Below are 20,474 nucleotides of genomic sequence, written 5' to 3'. Positions count from 1 at the left end.
ATTTATAGTGTCTCTTTATTTATCACCGATCTCCAAAGCTAATTAATTTTTATTTCCATGACTATTTTCAAGACTTTGAGCAAATATGAACTAAAAATTTTGAAAACTTTAACGCAAGGAGCCTTTTTTAGTGATGTCAATATAAAATATATTTAAAAAAATATAATTTCAAAACTATTAGACTTAATGACACCAAATTGTGTACAGATAAAATAATTATTGTAGATCTGTTTATATAGTTTAAATTTCACAAATTTTGGCCGAAAATTGTGGAAGTTTTAAAAATCATACATATCCCCTTAAATGATTGACCCCAAAAATTACGATGGCTCTTCAATAGCATAATTTAATGAATGTGTTTGTTTCGTGTTACGTGTATTTCATAAATCACACTAAGAAAACTCATTACATAATCACGACTGGAGAGTAAGGACTACATTTTCACAATCACACAATCAATATAGGTACTCTATTTCAATCTATATTGTCGTTATTATTTTTTCAACAAATGCTCAAAAGTACTTAGAGATCACACACGTCAAGCAGGTAGACCCTATTAGTTTCTCCTAACCAATGAAGTGAAGTATATACATAATAAACAATTGCTTTTAACAAGAAAATGGTTTACAAACAATTAACTTTTCCTATTTCTCTTTTTGTTATTAAAATCCCTTTCCTTTGCGATTTGTTTATATATACAGTATACATGTATATTAAATAACTGAGTAATTGCCCTATTACATAGCCAGCAATTTAGTAACGCAAGTTATTGTAATAATTGCTGCCTTTATTCGCTGCATGTGCATGTACATCCCTGATGTCTATGTTACGACGCTATGTAGTGGATGCGCTATGCGCTGGTGATCAAGGTCGAGCTCTTCTACCGAGATTGGGAGCTAATATCGTCTCATCCCTGAATTACACGGTTATTTAGCATCGATGAAACTGGTAATAGCGATATTCTATTTGGCGAGATAAGTTCGAGGGGTTCACAGTGAGATTACCTGAAATTCGTTTTACAGTTGGAGAAAATCTTGGGAAGAACTCAGCCTGGTAATTAGTCGAAGTGGAACTCGAACCCACGGCCGAGCGCAGCCGTTGAGCATGAGTCTCGCTTGTTAATCCCTAGGCGATGCCGGTGCCCAAATCGTTGTAGAACAATAATAATATATAATGGACATTCATCCACATTCATCTGACTAGAAGTGCGTAAAAGAGATAGTCCTTCCATTACAATAGACTAACACATTGTGGTCTTACTCAGTTGTAATTGTGATGAGAAGAAATACGGAATTTCGACATAGTCATGATAAAGTAAACTTTTTACAAAAAAAAAAATAATAAGCCCTATTATTTTACTCCCTCTCTCTTTCTCTGTCTATCTGTCTGTCTGTGAGGCTAGCCATACATTTATTCTAAGAAATCGCTTTTAACTTTAAGTCCTAAGAAATTATTATCCAAAGAATTTTCTGTTTCAGGCATAAATCTTTGACTATGTACCTAATATGATTTCATTTAACACTTGATCGAACATAACAAAAGCTCGTACAAAAATCGTTTATGACAGTTTTGTATCATTTTATTTAATGAGAAGCCATAAATATTTTAGTAATAGTAATTATAAGCACAAGTATCATACGATGATTTCCGGGTGAATTTGGTTTGTAGACAACTTATTAAAACATGCTTAATAGTTTAGGAGATATCGCTTTTGAAGAAATGCCAAAGACCACATTTTATTTCAACGTTGTGGAATAATAGTTAGTACGTCTGACCGTGCAACGAGTGGGCCCGGATTCAAATCCTGGTTGGGACAAGTTCCACGTTGAGGTTTTTCCGAGGTTTAGCCTCAACCAATTGAACTTTTGGCGTTGGACGTGCGATTCATTTCATAATTTTACACTTCCCCGCTTTTATAGATTTCGGGCTTGCTTCGATGCAGAGTCGGCTGCGGGCCGCCGGTGAATTTGGATCCCGTGGATATATGGTCGTTCGTTGCTGGTGGTAGTGCTAAGTACCGTGGGCTCTTCACTGGGTGGTAACTCGTGGGACCAGTAATAATAACGGTGGTGAGGCCCACGCGCAAAGATAACTTGATCATGTAGGCTATAGCGGAGTTCAGAAGCTGCGCGCAGAGTGATCTGTAGCGCGGGGGGCCTTAGGCCATGCACACCATTCCATTCTGGTTTCTACAATGAGCCTACTGAGCGGCCTGTGTGCGAGGACAATCTCAGTCCGTGCCCTTCCCTGAAGGTGGACTAATAGGCCTAGATAGAAGACCACATTTTCGGTGTCAGGGATACTGCAAACGTGTATTTCTCTGACAATCTCTAAAATATAGTATTAAAGTATAGTATAGTATCCTATTAAAGGTCACTCTCAGCAATAGCGCTGTAAAATGCTTCTATTAAAGGTCACTTACAGTTCCATTGGCGCTGTAAAATGTTTCTATTAAAGGCCACTTACATACAGTTCGATGATGTTGTAAAACGTTTCTATTAAAGGTCACTTTCAGTTCGATGGCGCCGCAAAATGTTTCTACTGAAGGTCACTTTCAGTTCGATGACGCTGTAAAACGTTTCTATTGAAGGTCACTTTCAGTTCGATGGTGCTATAAAATGTTTCTATTAAAGGTCACTTTTAGTTTGACGGCGCTGTAAAATGTATCGATTGAAGCTCACTTCCAGGTTGATGGTGCTATAAAATGATTGTATTAAAGGTCACTTTCAGTTATGGCGCCATAAAATGTTTCTATTAAAGGTCACTTTCAGTTCGATGGCGCTGTAAAATGTTTCTATTAAGGGTCACTTTCAGTTCGATGACACTGTAAAACGTTTCTATTAAAGGTCACTTTCAGTTCGACGATGCTGTAAATGTTTCTATTGAAGGTCACTTTCAGTTCGATGACGCTGTAAAATGTTTCTATTAAAGATCACCATCAGTTCGATGATGCTGTAAAATGTTTCTATTGAAGGTCACTTTCAGTTCGATGATGCTGTAATATGTTTCTATTAAAGGTCACTTTCAGTTCGATGACGGTGTAAAATGTTTCTATTAAAGGTCACCTTCAGTTCGATGATGCTGTAAAATGTTTCTATTGAAGGTCACTTTCAGTTCGATGACGCTGTAAAACATTTCTATTAAAGGTCACTTTCAGTTCGATAGCGCCGTAAAATGTTTCTATTAAAAGTCACCTTCAGTTCGATGATGCTGTAAAATGTTTCTATTGAAGGTTACTTTCAGTTCGATGACGCTGTAAAATGTTTCTGTTAAAGGTTACCTTCAGTTCGATGATGCTGTAAAATGTTTATATTGAAGGTCACTTTCAGTTCGATGACGCTGTAAAACGTTTCTATTGAAGGTCACTTTCAGTTTGATGGCGCTGTAAAATGTTTCTATTGAAGGTCACTTTCAGGTCGATGGTGCTATAAAATGTTTGTATTAAAGGTCACTTTCAGTTCGATGGAGCCGTAAAATGTTTCTATTGAAGGTCACTTTCAGTTCGATGACGCTGTAAAACGTTTCTATTGAAGGTCACTTTCAGTTCGATGATGCTGTATAATGTTTCTATTAAAGATCACTTTCAGTTAATGGCGCTGTAAAATGTTGCTATTGAAGGTCACTTTCAGGTCGATGGTGATATAAAATGTTTGTATTAAAAGTCACTTTCAGTTCGATAACGCTGTAAAACGCTTCTATTGAAGGTCACTTTCAGTTCGATGATGCTGTAAAATGTTTCTATTGCAGGTCACTTTCAGTTCGATGATGCTGTAAAATGTTTCTATTGAAGGTCACTTTCAGTTCATCCCAATATTTTTAACTTTGTTTATGTTTAATTTCTATCCAAAATAACACATACAGTAGAATCCTTCTTATATGGCACCAAAGGAACCAGGCTAGTTCCGTATACGAGATTTTGCCGGGTAACTGAACAAAGACCGGTATATACAAAAAAAAATCGTATATCATGGTGCCAAATGTTGAAACTGCAGCCATGTGAAGCTTATTTCTCTATTACTTGCTCATAACTGAATAAACATAAAAACTGTGTGGATTTTCCTTATTAAAACACATCACACAACACAAATAATACACTAATTTTAGGTTCGAATATTCACTGAAAATTAAAGTTCGTCCGATCTTCCTAATGTGGCAACACTGACGGTCGGAAGATAACTAAATAAACTGTGTGGAATTTTTATTAAAACACATCATACAACACACATAATACACCAATTTTAGGTTTGAATATTCACTGAAACTGAAAGTTCGTGTGAACTTTCTAATGTAACAACACTGACGGCCAGAACATAAATAAATAAACATAAAAACTGTGTGGATTTTCTTTATTAAAACACATCACACAACACAAATAATACACTAATTTTAGGTTCAAATATTCACTGAAAATGAAAGTTCGTGCGAACTTCCTAATGTGTCAAAATTGACGGCCCAGATTGTGGCAACGTGACAGATACAAATTTTTTTGGGCCAGTCAAAAGTGCCGTTGTTTTATTATTACCGGTTATTTAGGTGCCGGTTATGAGGGATTTTATTGTACATTTAACTGAAAAGTAAGAAGCAGTACAGAAACAAACATCTTGAAAAAGAGAAATTTCTTGAAAGTGTTATGGAAGAATACATAGGTCGTAATATTACATTAAGCAGTTTTTTAAAGAGCGAGTTTTAAGTTTTACGAAGTTAATGGCTGAAGTACTACATAAATGTAATAATATTTTTAATCAGATATACGTAATGTAGACAGTCCTAAGTCTGTTAAACTGGGAGGGAAAATGTTGATGCAGTTGAGGTCGATCCAGAATAGCAGTTTCGGAGCCAATTCGCGGCTGTATAATTCTTTAGCTAAACTACACCCAGAACTTATAAAATGTAACCCATTAATATTATAACAATAAAATTAGAACGTGTTAATGTCTTCAATTTGATTAAATAAATTTATAGCCTATGTTTATGTTATTAATCAGCCCATATTATATTTGTATTCTATAATTTCGGTATATATATTTTTTTCATAAATTGTCCTACTTTATTCACGTACGATTATTATATTATATAATTTCATTGTAGTTATAATTTTAATTTTAATTTCTATTTTATTTATATATTCCTCTTATATTAATAATATATCTGAGCTGCGACCGAACACGAGCGCTGCTCATTCGGTCCTCAAATTTTGTTAATATTATTGTATCCTCTTTTTATATTGATTGTATTATTTTATTTCTATTTCTATTGTTGTAATTATATTCTGTGGTCTGATGTATTATTCTGTATTATATGTTCCGGTCTGTATTATTATATAAATTTGTACTTGCCCACGTTATAGCATTTTCTGATGCATTGGAAATTTGAAATAAAATAAAAAATAAATTTGAAATTTGAAAAAATTCTAATGTAAACCAGGAGCCAACTCGGAAATTCGGTGTTTATACTCTAAGAGCTAATTCTAAAACGTCCAATTGTCCGAGCTCTTGATAATTCTTGCATCTCTGTTCCAGGAGGGCGAATAGCCCCTTCAAGAGGCGGCAATGTGCCTACCCCCATCCCAGGTACAGAGTACTACTGCTACTGATACTTTTATACTCATAAACCATTGTAAACGTCAGCTTTATACGTCAAAATTTGAATTTCTAGTAGACGGAGACAGTTTTTGAATCAGCTGTCTATGTTACTTCCGTTTCCTCTGATAAATTTTTACTACACAAAGTTTAGTAGTAGTAGTAGTAGTAGTAGTGGTGGTGGTGGTGGTGGTGGTGGTGGTGGTGGTGGTGGTGGTGGTGGTGGTGGTGGTGGTGGTGGTGGTGGTGGTGGTGGTGGTGGTGGTGGTGGTGGTAGTGGTAGTGGTAGTGGTAGTGGCAGTAGTAGCAGCAGTAGCAGCAGCAGCAGCAGCAGTTTGTCTGGTAGTTAAGGCCATGAGGCCTTCTCTTCCACTCAACCAGGTTTCAATAATATACATGAAATACAAAATTATATTACAAAACAACACAAAAGAAAATACCTTAGAAATTACATAAAATATAGTAGAAAATTACAATAGTCAAGATCAGTTATATAATATAAAATTACAAATAGTCAAGATCGGTTTCGTGTAATATTAAGTTTGTTTTATGGCACAGAACCACCCATTCAACTCGCGCTAGCAAACTTGAGTGACGTCACCTGGCTTCGCAATCTCACGGCCAATAATGCAGTTTCCTTGCCAACGGGTCTCAACGGAACGACAGAGGTATTTCGCATGGCTGGCGCGAACGAGGTAAGGTTTATTTATTTATTTATTTATGTATTTATTTATTTATTTATTTATTTATTTATTTATTTATTTATTTATTTATTTATTTTTAATTAATTATTTATTTATTTATTTATTTATTTTCCAAGCACCCATCTTCTTATGTGTTCGTCTATCCATACATATATCCATCATTGTACCTATCTATGTGCATCCTTAACTAACTGTCCCTTTATCTGCAGAGTGTCCCAAATTGATGTATACACATTTTGAAACATCATTTCTCAGCAACGAGATGAGACATAAATACAATTTTTGCGGTTTTGTATTCCTTAAGCCCGTGCATGTTCAAAATGGCATCCTTCCGCCACAGTACACTCCCAACAACGACGTACAACAGAGAGACATACCAATTGGATTGTTGCTAATGGAATATCATTACAGGCATGTTCAATCTGAACAATGTTGGTGATTTTGTGGCGTACACTGTGTCCCTCAGAGCTTCCCATAGGTAGAAGTCTGGAGGGGTTAAATCCGGAGATCGAGGCGGGAACTCCTCAGCACTTCCTCTTCGTCCTATCCATCTGTGATGGAGAAAATTCCTCACATTGACATGAAAGTGAGCAGGAGCTCCGTCTTGATGAAAGTAAAACCCATTTTCATTCTCAAAGAGGTCATTAAGACGTGGAATCGTTGTTTCCAACATGTGTTGGTATTCTCACCCGTGACAGTCCCTTCGAAGAAGTATGGCCCAATTATTCCTCTGGAAGACAAAACACACCACACTGTTACTCCTAGAAGATTGACAGCCTTTTCTTGAAAGATGTGTGGGTTTTCGTTAGCTCAGTACATAAAATTGTACCTGTTAATTATGCAATTAAGTTTAAATGTGGCTTCATCTGACCAAACAATCTTAAAAATCTTCCCTTTCATCACACATGTTCTAGAACATCTCACAAAATTCCAGTCGCCCATCTGGGTTATCCTCATTTAATGCGTGGACATGTCTCGGAATGTAAGGCTTCCATTTTTGAGCTCGCAAAATTCGAAGAACACTGGATTTGCTGATACCAATCTCACGAGAACATTGCCTCATTAACTTCTTTGAGGATTGTGCAAAAGCCTGCATGACTGCATCAACACTCTCATTATCGGTGGAAATTCTCTTTCTTCCGCACCACCCTTTCAACACAACTTGCACCGTTCCGTTGACTTCAAACTTGTCTTGGATTCTTGTGAAAGTTAACCTTGTTTGTGGTTGTGTTCCATATTCAACCCTTCAACGTGTTGAACCTCAACAACATTCTTCACTTTCCAATAACATTTCGGTATCCACTTACGTTCACCGAACGATAATTTAACCGCCATGTTTGTTCATAAACTGATGAACATGTTTCCATGCTTTTCACTGCCTTCTGAATCATAAACTGTAAAAATCGTATTTCTATCTCATTTCTTTGCTGTGAAATAGTATTTCGAAGAGTGTATACATCAATTTGGAACACTCCGTATTCATTTTGGCATACCACGCAGTAACATCTCTCTTTATAAACATTCTCAGTGTGTTAATCTGTCCATTTCCTGTCACCATCTCCTCATTTCTCTTGGAAGAACTTACTGTAAAATGAGGAAGTATAAATTTATATCACTAGTGAATATAGGCTGCAAAGAAGCATATGTTAAGAACGATTCAATAAATGGCAATTGGTCCATTACAATGCTATATGTGTCATATCCATTTTATCAAGTCAAATAATGAAGCCATATCACAATACGAGCTGTTGTATTGTAGTCTCAAGTCAGTGGTGATGAGCTGTTGGCAAAATAATGCGTATTAGCCGCCGGCGTAGTTGATGTGGCAGCCGCTTTTTCCTGCTGAGCCGGAGCTGCACTCGGGCTCATTAAATGGTTGGGTTTTGCTCGACAGTAAGACAATTGTCAAATAGTCTACAGCGAATCCTAGATCTCATTAGTCAAATACCATATCGCATCAACCAACTCCGTTGACGTTAAATAACCTAATGGTTGATATAATAGCATTAAATAACTAACTAAAAAAAACATGCTCTTATGATATAGTGGAGAAATAAATTTTCTCCAGTCCTCTCGGGTTGGCCATGTTTTGTATTGTTTATTCTACTGAACTGTTACTATAAAAAACCACTGTAAGCTTAAGGTTTTCTGCACCCAAAACTTTCTGAACTGTTAGTCCGAGCTCAGTTAATCTTCGTATGATTTTGTACCGTGACGCAGTGTACATTCTAAGTTATCTTTTTTCATGTGTTTTTAAATATCTTAGATGCTTTTGCGTAGAATTTTTCTTCTCATTTTTATTCTATGAATCATGGCGTCTACAAGTTCTGCCATTTTGTCCGCTAAGAGTCCAGGTAAATGAAGTTTAACATTTGGGCCATACTTTAAGCATATTAAAACAAGTTTAATATAAAAGATACAAACATTACAAACAATACCTGTACCTGAGATCTCTTACTTCATAGCATAACTATAAAGTTCCTGAAACGGGAATTGTACAAATAAATAGAAAATGTTCGATCAGTAGTTTAGTCATTGCTTGGGAACAGGACAATAATATGTAAGGTCAATATGTAGTTTAGTCATTGTCTGAGAACAGGACAATAATACGATGTAAGGTCAATTATGTAGTTTAATCATTGCTTGAAACAGGACAATAATATGTAATGTCAATATGTAGTTTAGTCATTGTTTGAGAACAGGACAACAATATATAAGGTCAATTATGTAGTTCAATCATCACTTGAGAACAGGACAATAATATGTAAGATCAAAATGTAGTTTACAGTAGTCATTGCTTGAGAACAGGACAATAATATGTAAGGTCAATTATGTAGTTCAATCTTTAATTGAGAACAGGACAATATGTAAGGTCACTATGTAGTTCCAATTTTAAAATTTCGTAACGTCAACAGTCCGAAGACATTGGAGCCTCATAAATGACTTCAATAAGGCATAACTCATGACGTAGGAAGCGGATTTTTATGTGCTAAAAATTTTAATATATTTATTTTATGTGCTAAAAAGTACGAAAATATTTGCTAAAAATAAAACATATATATATTTTTTTAAATATGACAAAAATACCTTACTTAGCTTGAAAAAAAATGTTACTAGGTACTCACCAACCACACTTGAGTGCTTGTAGTTGGCCGAAAATTGCAGAGAACAACAAAGGTCATCTCCAAATTCTCCATCATAAATTTACGCCGATTATCTCTGAACAACGACTTATACTGTGAAAACGATCTTTCCACATCACAGGACGTCAGACGTGCATATTTAAAGAGAGGAATGTCACAAACACAAACACCGTCAATTTCACCTACAGGCACATCCTCCAATACTTGAGCAACTTTACACATTTTTTATATCCACTGTTTTTCCCAAACACATTCTGGAATTTTTCCCTTAGTAATATTGTGCTTCTGAACATGGTAGCGAGTCTAGTTTAATTTCCACGGCACGCACCTCCCTGTTTCAGACAACAGATTTTTGTATGCTTCGAGTTTTTTTATAGTGTCACACAAAAAGCTTAGATTTGCTAATAGGAAAGCCAAATCGTTTTTTAAACAACCCTCTTTCAGTATATCTTTAAGGATATCGATTGACGAAGCCCGATAACAGGTAGTCACAAGATATATTGCCTTACTTGATAGACATGAGCGAGAGGCGGGAGATTTGTTTAAATTAAATAATGTTCATACCCGAGCTCTTATCTGTTGTGTTTCACAAACAAAGCGTGGAATGAAATCATCTTCAGCAACAATGAACATTCCTGATTATGTGTTGCAAGATCTCTCCTTCTTGTCCATGTTAATTTATTCTCTGATAATAACACTGATATGCTGCCTAGCAGTTCTCAGAACTTGAGGAAATACTATTACAAAAATGGATCACGGATACACCACACAGCGCTTAGAAACACGAAGCAACCAAGAATTCTTAAAAAGATAACGTACTTCTGAGTGATATAATTGATTTAGTTTTAAAATATTTAAAAGTTCTTGTAAACAATTTATTTAAGTAGAAAACTCCAATAATACATTTCCTGAAAATATGTATTTACATAATTTTTTGTGAAAATATGTGTTTTTATGTGAAATAAAATTCGGGTTTTAAACTTGAAACTTCATGTTTGGAATGTTTAACTTTGATAATTGTGTTTTATCACACGCAAAAAGAATATTTATTTACATAAGAATCCGCTCCTTACTCATGAGAAAACAAAGCCCAGAGATAATAGGGTAGGATTGCCAGTTCCTTTCTCCTCCGTTACATACATCGCTGGCCAGTATCATATTACACTAATCAGACTTCAGATGTAAACAAGCAATTTTTCTTTCTCTTATATATACCGACAAGTGAGATGTACTGCCTGATAATAGATGTACAGTACATATCAGCTAGCACCTCAATCGGAGGTATTATGAATAATATTAACCTTCGTAAGCAGTAAAAACAGTAAACATTTATTTAGTAACATTTAGTGCTTTAGGTTCAAGGTAGAGAGCATTAAAGTGCAAGCCATCTTTCATTTATGGTACCTCACCATTTTTGTTTCGAGTATACCAGAGCGATCTGTAATAAAGAGGAACATCAGAGGGCTTATACGTTTAATATCTGATAATAATTCTGCCTAGTTGTCAGATAGCTAATTATAATACCGTATCGATTCTTTACTTCATTCCATAAATCCCTGTAAAATCGTAACCAACTATAATTTTACTCAAAACCAGTGGATACTACACGAAATACAATTTTAAAGAGCAGCTTTTTGAGAATATTCCAGAAGAAACTCAAAACAATTACGAAGTAAGTTTCGTTATTTGTGGTAATGTCGTATTAAATAATAAGAATATGTCTGCTATGGTGAAATATTTACAAACTAGGCATTCCGTATACATTGCAATTAATGGCACAAGAAATGAAGGCAGAGAATCACACGGTGGTCTTTTCTGTTTTCTGCCAGATTTTTTAATTTCTTCACAAAACCCATAAAAGGAACTGAGACTTTAGATTCACAACCTGTAAAAAAAGGGGATTCCGTCAGTCGCGCCAACTATATGGCATTAACGGCACCGGGTAATATAAACCATTCATTCCTGCAAATCAGATACCCAGATACACAGAATGAGATACGACAGGGGGCATAGGGGGTAATGCCCACTCAGGTCGAAGTGATACAGACTAAACTCTCTAGCGTTAGGTATGAAGAAAGCATAATTCTGAAGAGTTATAATGGATTTATTTATGCAATAGATTATGTAAGACAATTTATATCTTTGTTATACTTCGGTCATATTTACCAGTTAATATTTTACGTCCCATTTATTGAGCTTATTTCAATCCATTCTCCAATATGGAATTTTAGGATGCGGAAATGATTGTAATTCTAATCTCACTCCACTAATACTTATTCAGAAAAGAATAATTAAAATATGCCTTAATAAACCAATTGAGTACTCATCCGAGCTTTTGTTCACTGATTTTAATGTTCTGAAAATTAAACAGATTTATTATATTGCCTTATTAAACTTCATACATAAAAATCGTAATAAATTCAAATTGTATCATCATAAATATGGAACTAAAAGATCCGATTTTTTCCGACTAGAGGAACCAAAGTGTTTCACAAGCACAGCTCTTAGCCATGGTACCTACTTTGGACCAAGTATAATAAAATAATTGAAAAATACCCAAATTTGGAAAATTTTAGTATCAGAAATTTCAAAAATAGAGTTAGGAATTTAATTTTTAAAGAATATATGTTGATTTAATATGTGTACTATGTATTTGTATGATTTAAATTGTTAAAATTGAAATTGCAGGTATTTTTAAAGTCTATTCCCATAATTTTTTTTTCTTGACCACTTTGTGCCAAATAATTATCTTTATTTGTGTTAAGTATGTGTTTAGATAACTCCCTGACCACGAATTTTTACTCCTTCAGGGAAGAATTAAGATTGTATTTTTGTACATGTTATTTTACTAACAATAAACAATAAACAATTTGCAAAGGAATATACAAATCAGCGTTTACGTAGAGTTATATTTCCAGATATAGGCATTCATTACACAATTTATAATTTTATACTATGGGTAAGAAAGAATTGGGGGAAGCCTGGAACATTTTCTAGAGACAGTTCATTTAGTTCACTTTATGCAGTGACGTAGCCTGGAATTTAAGATTGAGAGGGGGGCAAGTTTTGGGAACAACATTTGGCAAATTTGTTCATAACTTAAATGCAACATTTTAACATTATTAAATTTAAAATCAATATAGACCCCTCAAAGTTGTTAAAAGTAAAATCCATTCTCCGTAATTGCTAAGTGAATTGTCAGTAAATAAATGACTTAATCTAATTATTATGTTGAGAACGGTAGCTTCATAACTTCTTCGGAAATCATCGGCTAATTTAAAACAATTTGTCAACAGAAATATGAAGTTGTTACTCTAATTATAAATATTTTAATCATTGTCGGTAGAAACAGTCAAAACTTTGTTTCATTGTCGCCCTTGGAACACCAATGGTGGATTGTTTCTTCATAATTTAAATTTTATATAAATTTTTAAAAAGTCTTGAAAATGTGGAAGCTTCAGTCCGGTGATCTCCCATCCCCCCGTCTACATCACTGACTTCATGTGAAAATAAGTTCGAGAAATATCCATTCCTTTTTTAAAAGTTTATAAAAAGTGGATGTAAACGTATTTAGTAATAATGAAGAACCTATAATATTACGAATAATAGCGTAAGTGTTGACGCATCTGCTATTATTGCGGGTGATGACATTCAACCTACAACTAGTGACTATACAAGTTATAATAATTAATGGCGAAGTAGACAAAAGGCCTATATGAAACATTCTATTCAATCAGTGATGGTACAGGTCTCTAGTTTACGCAAGGATCTTTTAACAAGGATCTTTTGGCTTTTATTGATTACAAAAAAGCTTTCGACCGTGTTGACAGAAATAAGCTCTTTCAAATTTTGGCAGATGATTCAGTTCCAAACGCAATTATAAGAACAATTTACGAATTATATAACCACAATATTATCAAAATTACTATTGGATCAGAACATACCGAATGGAGACCGATAAACTGTGGAGTTCGTCAAGGATGCCCCCTCTCACCACTTTTATTCAACATATACATCAACTCCATCATCAGACATTGGCGACTAACAATTCATGGAAACATCCCGCTCTTCCGAAATTGTACTCTAGATACATTATTATATGCAGACCATCAGGTTCTTTTTGCTACAAATGAAGACGAGCTGCAATACTCAATGCATCACCTCAATATAATAGCACAAAATTGCAATATGAAAATTTCCCCAAACAAAACAAAAATTATGGCGTTCCAAGGTAAACAGCCAGTTAGGAGTAAAATTTGCATTGGAACCCATACGTTAGAACAGGTAAACTCATTTAAATATTTAGGTTATAATTTGACATATTTAACCTGTTACTGATATATCTGAAAATATTTAACATTTTAATGGGGCCTTAAGAAACATCAACCAGGTTTTCACAACCACGAAAACCCAAAAACATAGTATCAGGTTAAAAGCATATAAAGTTCTAGCAAGACCTGTCCTCGTGTATGGTAGTGAGTCCTGGACTGTCCGAAACTCAGATGTTCAACGCCTAACAACTGCGGAAATGAGATTTCTAAGGAGGACTGCCGGCTACAGCTTGCTTGACCACAAAAGGAATAAACTAATTACAAACGAATTGGAAATTACACCAATTTATGAACATCTCAACCACTATAGACAAAAATGGCTTAACCATGTCAATAGAATGGACCGTTCCAGACTCCCAAGACAAATTCTCCGCTATATACCACATGGAAGACGATCTTTGGGACGCCCCCTGAAAAGATGGACGGAGACCGTAACAGGCCTCTAGGCCTAATACCTGCAAGGACGATGATGATGATGATGATGATGATCTTTTAACAAAAATTGACTATATTATTTTATTCGATAAGCAGTTCACATTTACTTCGCTAAGCAAAGTACAGGTTTCAGAGGACATAGTGTATGTTTATTTTTCATTGTGTTTGTATATGTATGGACTTGTTTTTTGTGGGTATGGCCGCATTCGTATGCTCATGATGCGAATACCGGCATGCATTTAAGAATTATCTTATTTTGTCATCCTATTGTGGCACCCTCCCGCAAGGAATTCTTTCTATCTCCGTCTGTGCCCAGATGTATAGTTCATTATTTGCAATGCTGTTGTTCGCTGTTTGGTGCGATCTAGGCGATAACAGTAGGAAATCTGTCTTTGTTTCAGTTGGAAGTTTTCGTAAAAATGTCGTAAAAATTATTGGACAAGGCTTTGGTTAAATTAATTTCCAGTGGTTTACTACCCTTGTCTATGATAAAATACAAGGGATTTATAAATTCCGTGAGTGCCCTAGACACGCGTTACATTCCCCCTATAGCTACGGAAAAGGTTGTAACATGATTTAAAACAACGATGAACAAGTTCTGAGCTGAAAAAACTTGACATGCATTCTAACCAGGAACATAAGCGGACAAAATTTCGGCCGGGAATCATATACAGTTTTACCTAGCATACTTACTATATTACTTTTGCTCCTTTCACAAGCAGTAGATATTACAAAACAGTAAAACAAAATACATCGATGATGTATTAAAATGAAAAGTTTCTATAGTTGGAACAATGACATGTTATCTCATTATGGAAATAATAGATAACGCTTCAATTTGCTTCTCTTCATCAGCCCATAGGCCTACTATTAAGCGACTCAAATCTGTGTTATTAAGAACAGTTCTTTTGCTACCATCCTGGTCTTAGTTCGAACTTAGGGTTAAGATACATTAATTTAGGATGCTCCTTATTATTATTAATATTATTATTATTATTATTATTATTATATAATTACTATTATTATTAATTATTGTTTTTTATTAGTTGTGTTTATCATTAATTGTCATTATTGAGTGTAATTAGTTACCACTGCCACCGGGTATATACCCATTTGCAGTGTGAATACATACATACATACATACATACATACATACATACATACATACATACATACATACATACATACATACGTGGTACAGTCATTAAGTTCTAATACTGAGCGCATAGTGGCGTTGTGGTGCACTATAGCGCATAGGTGGCGCCATGGTATGATACTTGTCAGTTAGTCTCTCGACCCAACAAGAGACAGTTGAGTGCATGCACTGTAAGCAGAACTACGGTCTTTGTTGTGACGGTGATTTGAATGCGCGCGTCGGAACTCGAGTATGTTGCAGTTTGAGCAACGGGCAAACGTCACGTTCTGTCAGAAATTAGGCGAAACTGCTCTAACCGATCATAACTGGAGACGAAACATGGTGTTTCCTTTACGATCCGCAACTGAAGCGACAATCCGCCACCTGGAAAACGCCATTATTTCCACGACAGAAAAATCCACAACAAGACAGGTCAAAAGGCAAGGTGATGCTTTAACAGTTTTTTTTTTTTATTCAAATGGAATTGTTCACATAGAATTCATCCCACAAGGTGCAACTGTAGACAAGATCCTCTACAAAGAGATTCTTGGCCGTTTAAGCAATTCAATTCGTCGTAAGCGTCCTGAGCTTTGGCATAGGAAGAATTGGCTGTTGCTACACGACAACGCCCCTGCACATCGCTCCATCCTTGTCCAAGAGGAACTTGCAAGGCAACAGGTTGCTGTTTTGCCACACCATCCGTACTCACCTGATCTCGCACCATGCGATTTTTTTCTTTCCCCTCATGAAATCAATCCTACGAGGGCGTAATTTTTATGCGGCCGAAAAGGTCATGACTGCCACAAGAGACGCCGTACGGCATCTTCCTGCCAACATCTTTCAGCGGTGCTTCCAGCAGCTACACCAACGTTGGCAGACGTGCATAGCGGCCAACGGCGACTATATTGAGGGAGGATGTCGATCTGTTTAAGTGTACGCCGTATCACGCGGCACCTTCTGAGACATCCAGATTCTTGTGGGTGCCTACCCTTCAGGCGTCAGTGTCAGAACTTAATGACTATACCACGTACATATATACATACATACATACATACATACATACATACATACATACATACATACATACATACATGAATAATCTCAAGTGCTAATGACGCGTATTATTTCTAAGTCTGCTTTTAACCAACCTCAAAGTTGAAAAAGTTCTTTCACATGCAACCTGTGTATAGGAGGGGCTGAGCAAATGCTTATATGCAATCTCAGTAAACGATAAGCATTAGTCAAGAGTTACATTTCGCATAAAAGTGAACATTTTAAGTGTGCTTAAATGCGACAGACTGATGTCAGTAGATTTACTGGCATGTAAAAGAACTCCTGCGGGACAAAATTCCGGCACATCCGGCGACGCTGATATAACCTCTGCAGTTGCGAGCGTCGTTAAATAAAACATAACATTTAACATTCTTTATTGGATTGACACATCTGTGTTTGTTTAGTAGTGTCCTCCTCCTATAATACATAACGTTTTATTTTTTTCCAGTGAAATGTAAAACTACTTAGTTCACTTCTTAAATTGTCTGTTGTGGTTCTCGCGTAAAAATTAAGGAAACGTTTGAAAACTTCTTCTACTAGTGGTGGTTTCAGTCACTGACGTTTTATATAGTTAGGGCCTATAATTTCTTGGATTTAGACAAGCAAGATAGGCGTAAAGTTTGTTACTTGCCAAGAATCGCTGCTGCAGTATCGATGGATTATGAATTTGTATTTAATAAGTTATGATGATATCGACAATAATTTTATATCATCTTAAGCGATCTCAATCATAACATTTTTCTGCGCTTTCTTTTCTGAGAAAGCGAAGTTTAAATTTCAAAGTCCTTCTGACATAGCCTAGTCTACATCTCATCCACATTATTAACAACGCTATCTGCAGCTGTGTTTAATAATTCCAAGTCAGCTCTAAGTTCCTGTAAGTTTTCTTGTGTTTCACTTATGAAAAAATATACCTTAAGAATTGTTTGTGGCATAGTCTTTAATTAAAAAATGCTCATGCAAAACTGAGCTGTAAGAATCGTTTCGTATTTCGAAAGAGCCTTTCTATCTGATTTTGCCTTTATTCGAGAATCTGGCTTTAATTTTAATTTATTTCAGCAGCATTAGGCACGGCTGATCATACTTAGGCAGGACTGATCATGACTTAGGCAGGGCTGATCATATTAGGAAGTTTAAATGCAGAAAACAAAGAACGGACGTGGCAAAATGTTCCTTTGTTAACCGCACAATAGTAGACTGGAACAGCTTACCTACGGCAATCTTCCAGGGTGGTCCTCTCAAAATCACTACATTTAAGGAAAGGTTGAGAAGATTAGACTGAAAATGTAATTGTAGGTGCAGTGTAATTATTTAAGTTGTGTCATGCAATTAATTAAGTTGATATGTAATTAATTAAGATATGTAATTTAGTTGCTATGTAAATAAATTAAGTTGATATCTAATTAATTAAGGTGATACGTAATTACTTAAATTGGTAATAGTTGGGTGAAATAGAAGTACTTATAAGTTAGGTTTACTTTTGCTTATAGTAGGCGTTATTATAGAATAGTTTTATTTATAGTCCTAGGTTTATTGCATCTATTTATTTATAGTTAGATATAAAATTATGTTTATTTTATTTTATTTCCCATTTTTTTTGCTGTAATTATTGTATTACTGTAATGGTATTATTGTATATTATATATCACTGCCACTGGGTGTATACCCAATTGTAGTGTTAATAAATAAATAAATAAATAAATACATACATACATACATACATCCATACATACATACGTCGACCTGGTTGGCGAGTTGGTATAGCGCTGGCCCTCTATGCCCAACTATGCCCAAGGTTGCGGGTTCGATCCTGGGCCACGTCGATGGCGTTTAAGTGTGCTTAAGTGCGACAGGCTCATGTCAGTAGATTTACTGGCATGTAAAAGAACTCCTCCGAGACAAAATTCCGGCATATCCGGCGACACTGATATAACCTTTGCAGTTGCGAGCGTCGTTAAATAAATCATAACATTTTTACATACATACATACATACATACATACATACATACATACATACATACATACATACATACATACATACATACAGGAGCGTGCAAATTAATCCGAATAACGTAAATCTCGAAATCTGGTGAAGCTATAGAGCTGACATTTTTACAACACATGGGCACACATCTGCTTATGATGTAACAGTAGTTGCTTTGTTAATTCATTTCCTTACAAACAATTTCCATGCGAATATTTTCAAAATTTTCAATACACTATCTTCAGTAATACGTATATACGGTAGGCCTATATTAGATTTACGAAAACATTCTGTAAGGCTACTAAATAAATATCTGAAAATTTCACTTTTCTATAAGAAAAGTTGAGAAAATATTTCTTTTCAATAAAAGAAAATCAAACCTGTGAAAAATTAGCATTAAAATTAAAACCTACATTCTTATACTTCTCAGGCAAATCTAAAAATTAACATGGATATAGTTTTAATAAGTTCTCTTCCTTTTATCTATTGAATCAGTGCTGGCCATCCCTGAACATAGCTCGACCAAGCGGCATATACTATCTCTATCGTCTATCTCTTTCCTTTCCGCTGTAAAGCGCTCAGGCTCTCCTGAGCTCTAAAGTGCGCGCTTACTCTTATGGGCATCAATTGACATGCCTGGTCTACTATATTATACAGTCACGAAGCTTGGGATGATTTTTTGCATTTCTCGCGATAGTTGCTAGCCGCTTGGAGCGCTGTGAGTACTAGGAACAATAGACTGTGTCACTGCCATTGTGATCTAATAAAGGCCGTAAGGCAGACCAAGTGACTCGCGTTTCAACCATATAAATTAGTTTGAATGTATAAAGAGTAACGTATATTTCTCTAAAAAATGTAGTGTAATTGCATTAATAAAATTTAAAACAATGATTATGAGACACTTCAGACATAATTCACTTGCGAAATTCACTTGCGAGTAATATTATTTTTGCTGTCAAAATTACATTGTTCGTATGTGTAATACCTGCCTTTATTTCGATTAAATGTTGCGAAATTCTTGTACATTAATTTATGCACTATTTTATAATTTTCAGTTGCACCGCACGGATATTTAAATATGTTGAAATTATAGGTTATGTTTACTGTACCAGTTGCCTCTTTCTGTCTAATTTTAGTGGTCTCCAATGCCTTCCCATGTATATTATGCAACTCGTTGATGTTATGTCATATGGAAATTAGAGGTTATGTTTACTATATTTAACTTATATTCCTATATTCGCAATTATACATAATAATTAAACATAAGGTCATGTATGAAACTCCAGACATTCAATTTGTATGTATTTTAATACTACAATAGAGTACTGAATTACTGTATTTATCTACTACCTAAGAGACGAAGTAACACAATCATACCTCGTACGTACACTAATTTCTTAGGAGTGATATGGTAAATTTTCTGTCTACAATTAAGGAAGGTAGGCTAAATGTGCTAAATTAAAATCACAATATAAATTCTTTTTTATTAAACTTCAAAATAGCTTCAATTCTAAACTTAAAATGTTGATTCGAACAGATTATGTTAACACATTAAAATAACACAGCTTTGTAATTATTTCTGCAACATATTATGCACCAAGAAGTAAACGGAACTTATGGATACATTACACTAAATAAAACTTAGCAATGATGGGCAATAAAGTTTATATTTCACTGAGTTCCATACGCTGAAATAGAAAACTCGAACATATGGTACATTACAGTTTGGATCGAAAAGGCATTGACTGTACCGTATTTCGCATTGTTGTGAAAAGTTGTGTAAACTGTCAAATGTTCGTTATCGGTTGTAATAACTGTAAATAGCTAAAATACAATAATTTCAATAATACTATGCGACAAGGAGATGTTTGTAGCACTATAAATTGTAAGAAAGAGAGGTCAGAGTTATCCTTCTTCCGAAAGATCCAGGAAGGTGAGTTTATAGAATATAATATATATTTTACGAAAATTATATATATATATATATATATATATATACTTTATGTATTTCATATTTCAATAGTGGAAGGAAGATGTTAATTTTTCCAAAAGAACACGATATCGAAAGTACAATACATTTTATCGTCTGCTAGGGAAAGAGTCTGTGAT

General features: G+C 35.0%; 1 protein-coding gene across 1 annotated transcript in view; it reads left to right on the top strand.

Moving 5' to 3' along the window:
* Window positions 1-20,474, top strand: part of LOC138704992 (inter-alpha-trypsin inhibitor heavy chain H4-like) — a 139,943-nt gene that overhangs the window by 100,590 nt on the left and 18,879 nt on the right. The window contains exons 12-13 of the mRNA XM_069833509.1: window positions 5,520-5,570; window positions 6,138-6,274. Coding sequence (XP_069689610.1) covers window positions 5,520-5,570; window positions 6,138-6,274 — 188 coding nt within the window. The remainder of the gene's footprint in view (window positions 1-5,519; window positions 5,571-6,137; window positions 6,275-20,474) is intronic.

The sequence above is a fragment of the Periplaneta americana genome, chromosome 8 (genome assembly GCF_040183065.1).
Source record: "Periplaneta americana isolate PAMFEO1 chromosome 8, P.americana_PAMFEO1_priV1, whole genome shotgun sequence".
Taxonomy (NCBI): Eukaryota; Metazoa; Arthropoda; class Insecta; order Blattodea; family Blattidae; genus Periplaneta; species Periplaneta americana.
This window is presented reverse-complemented; position numbering and strand designations above follow the sequence as displayed.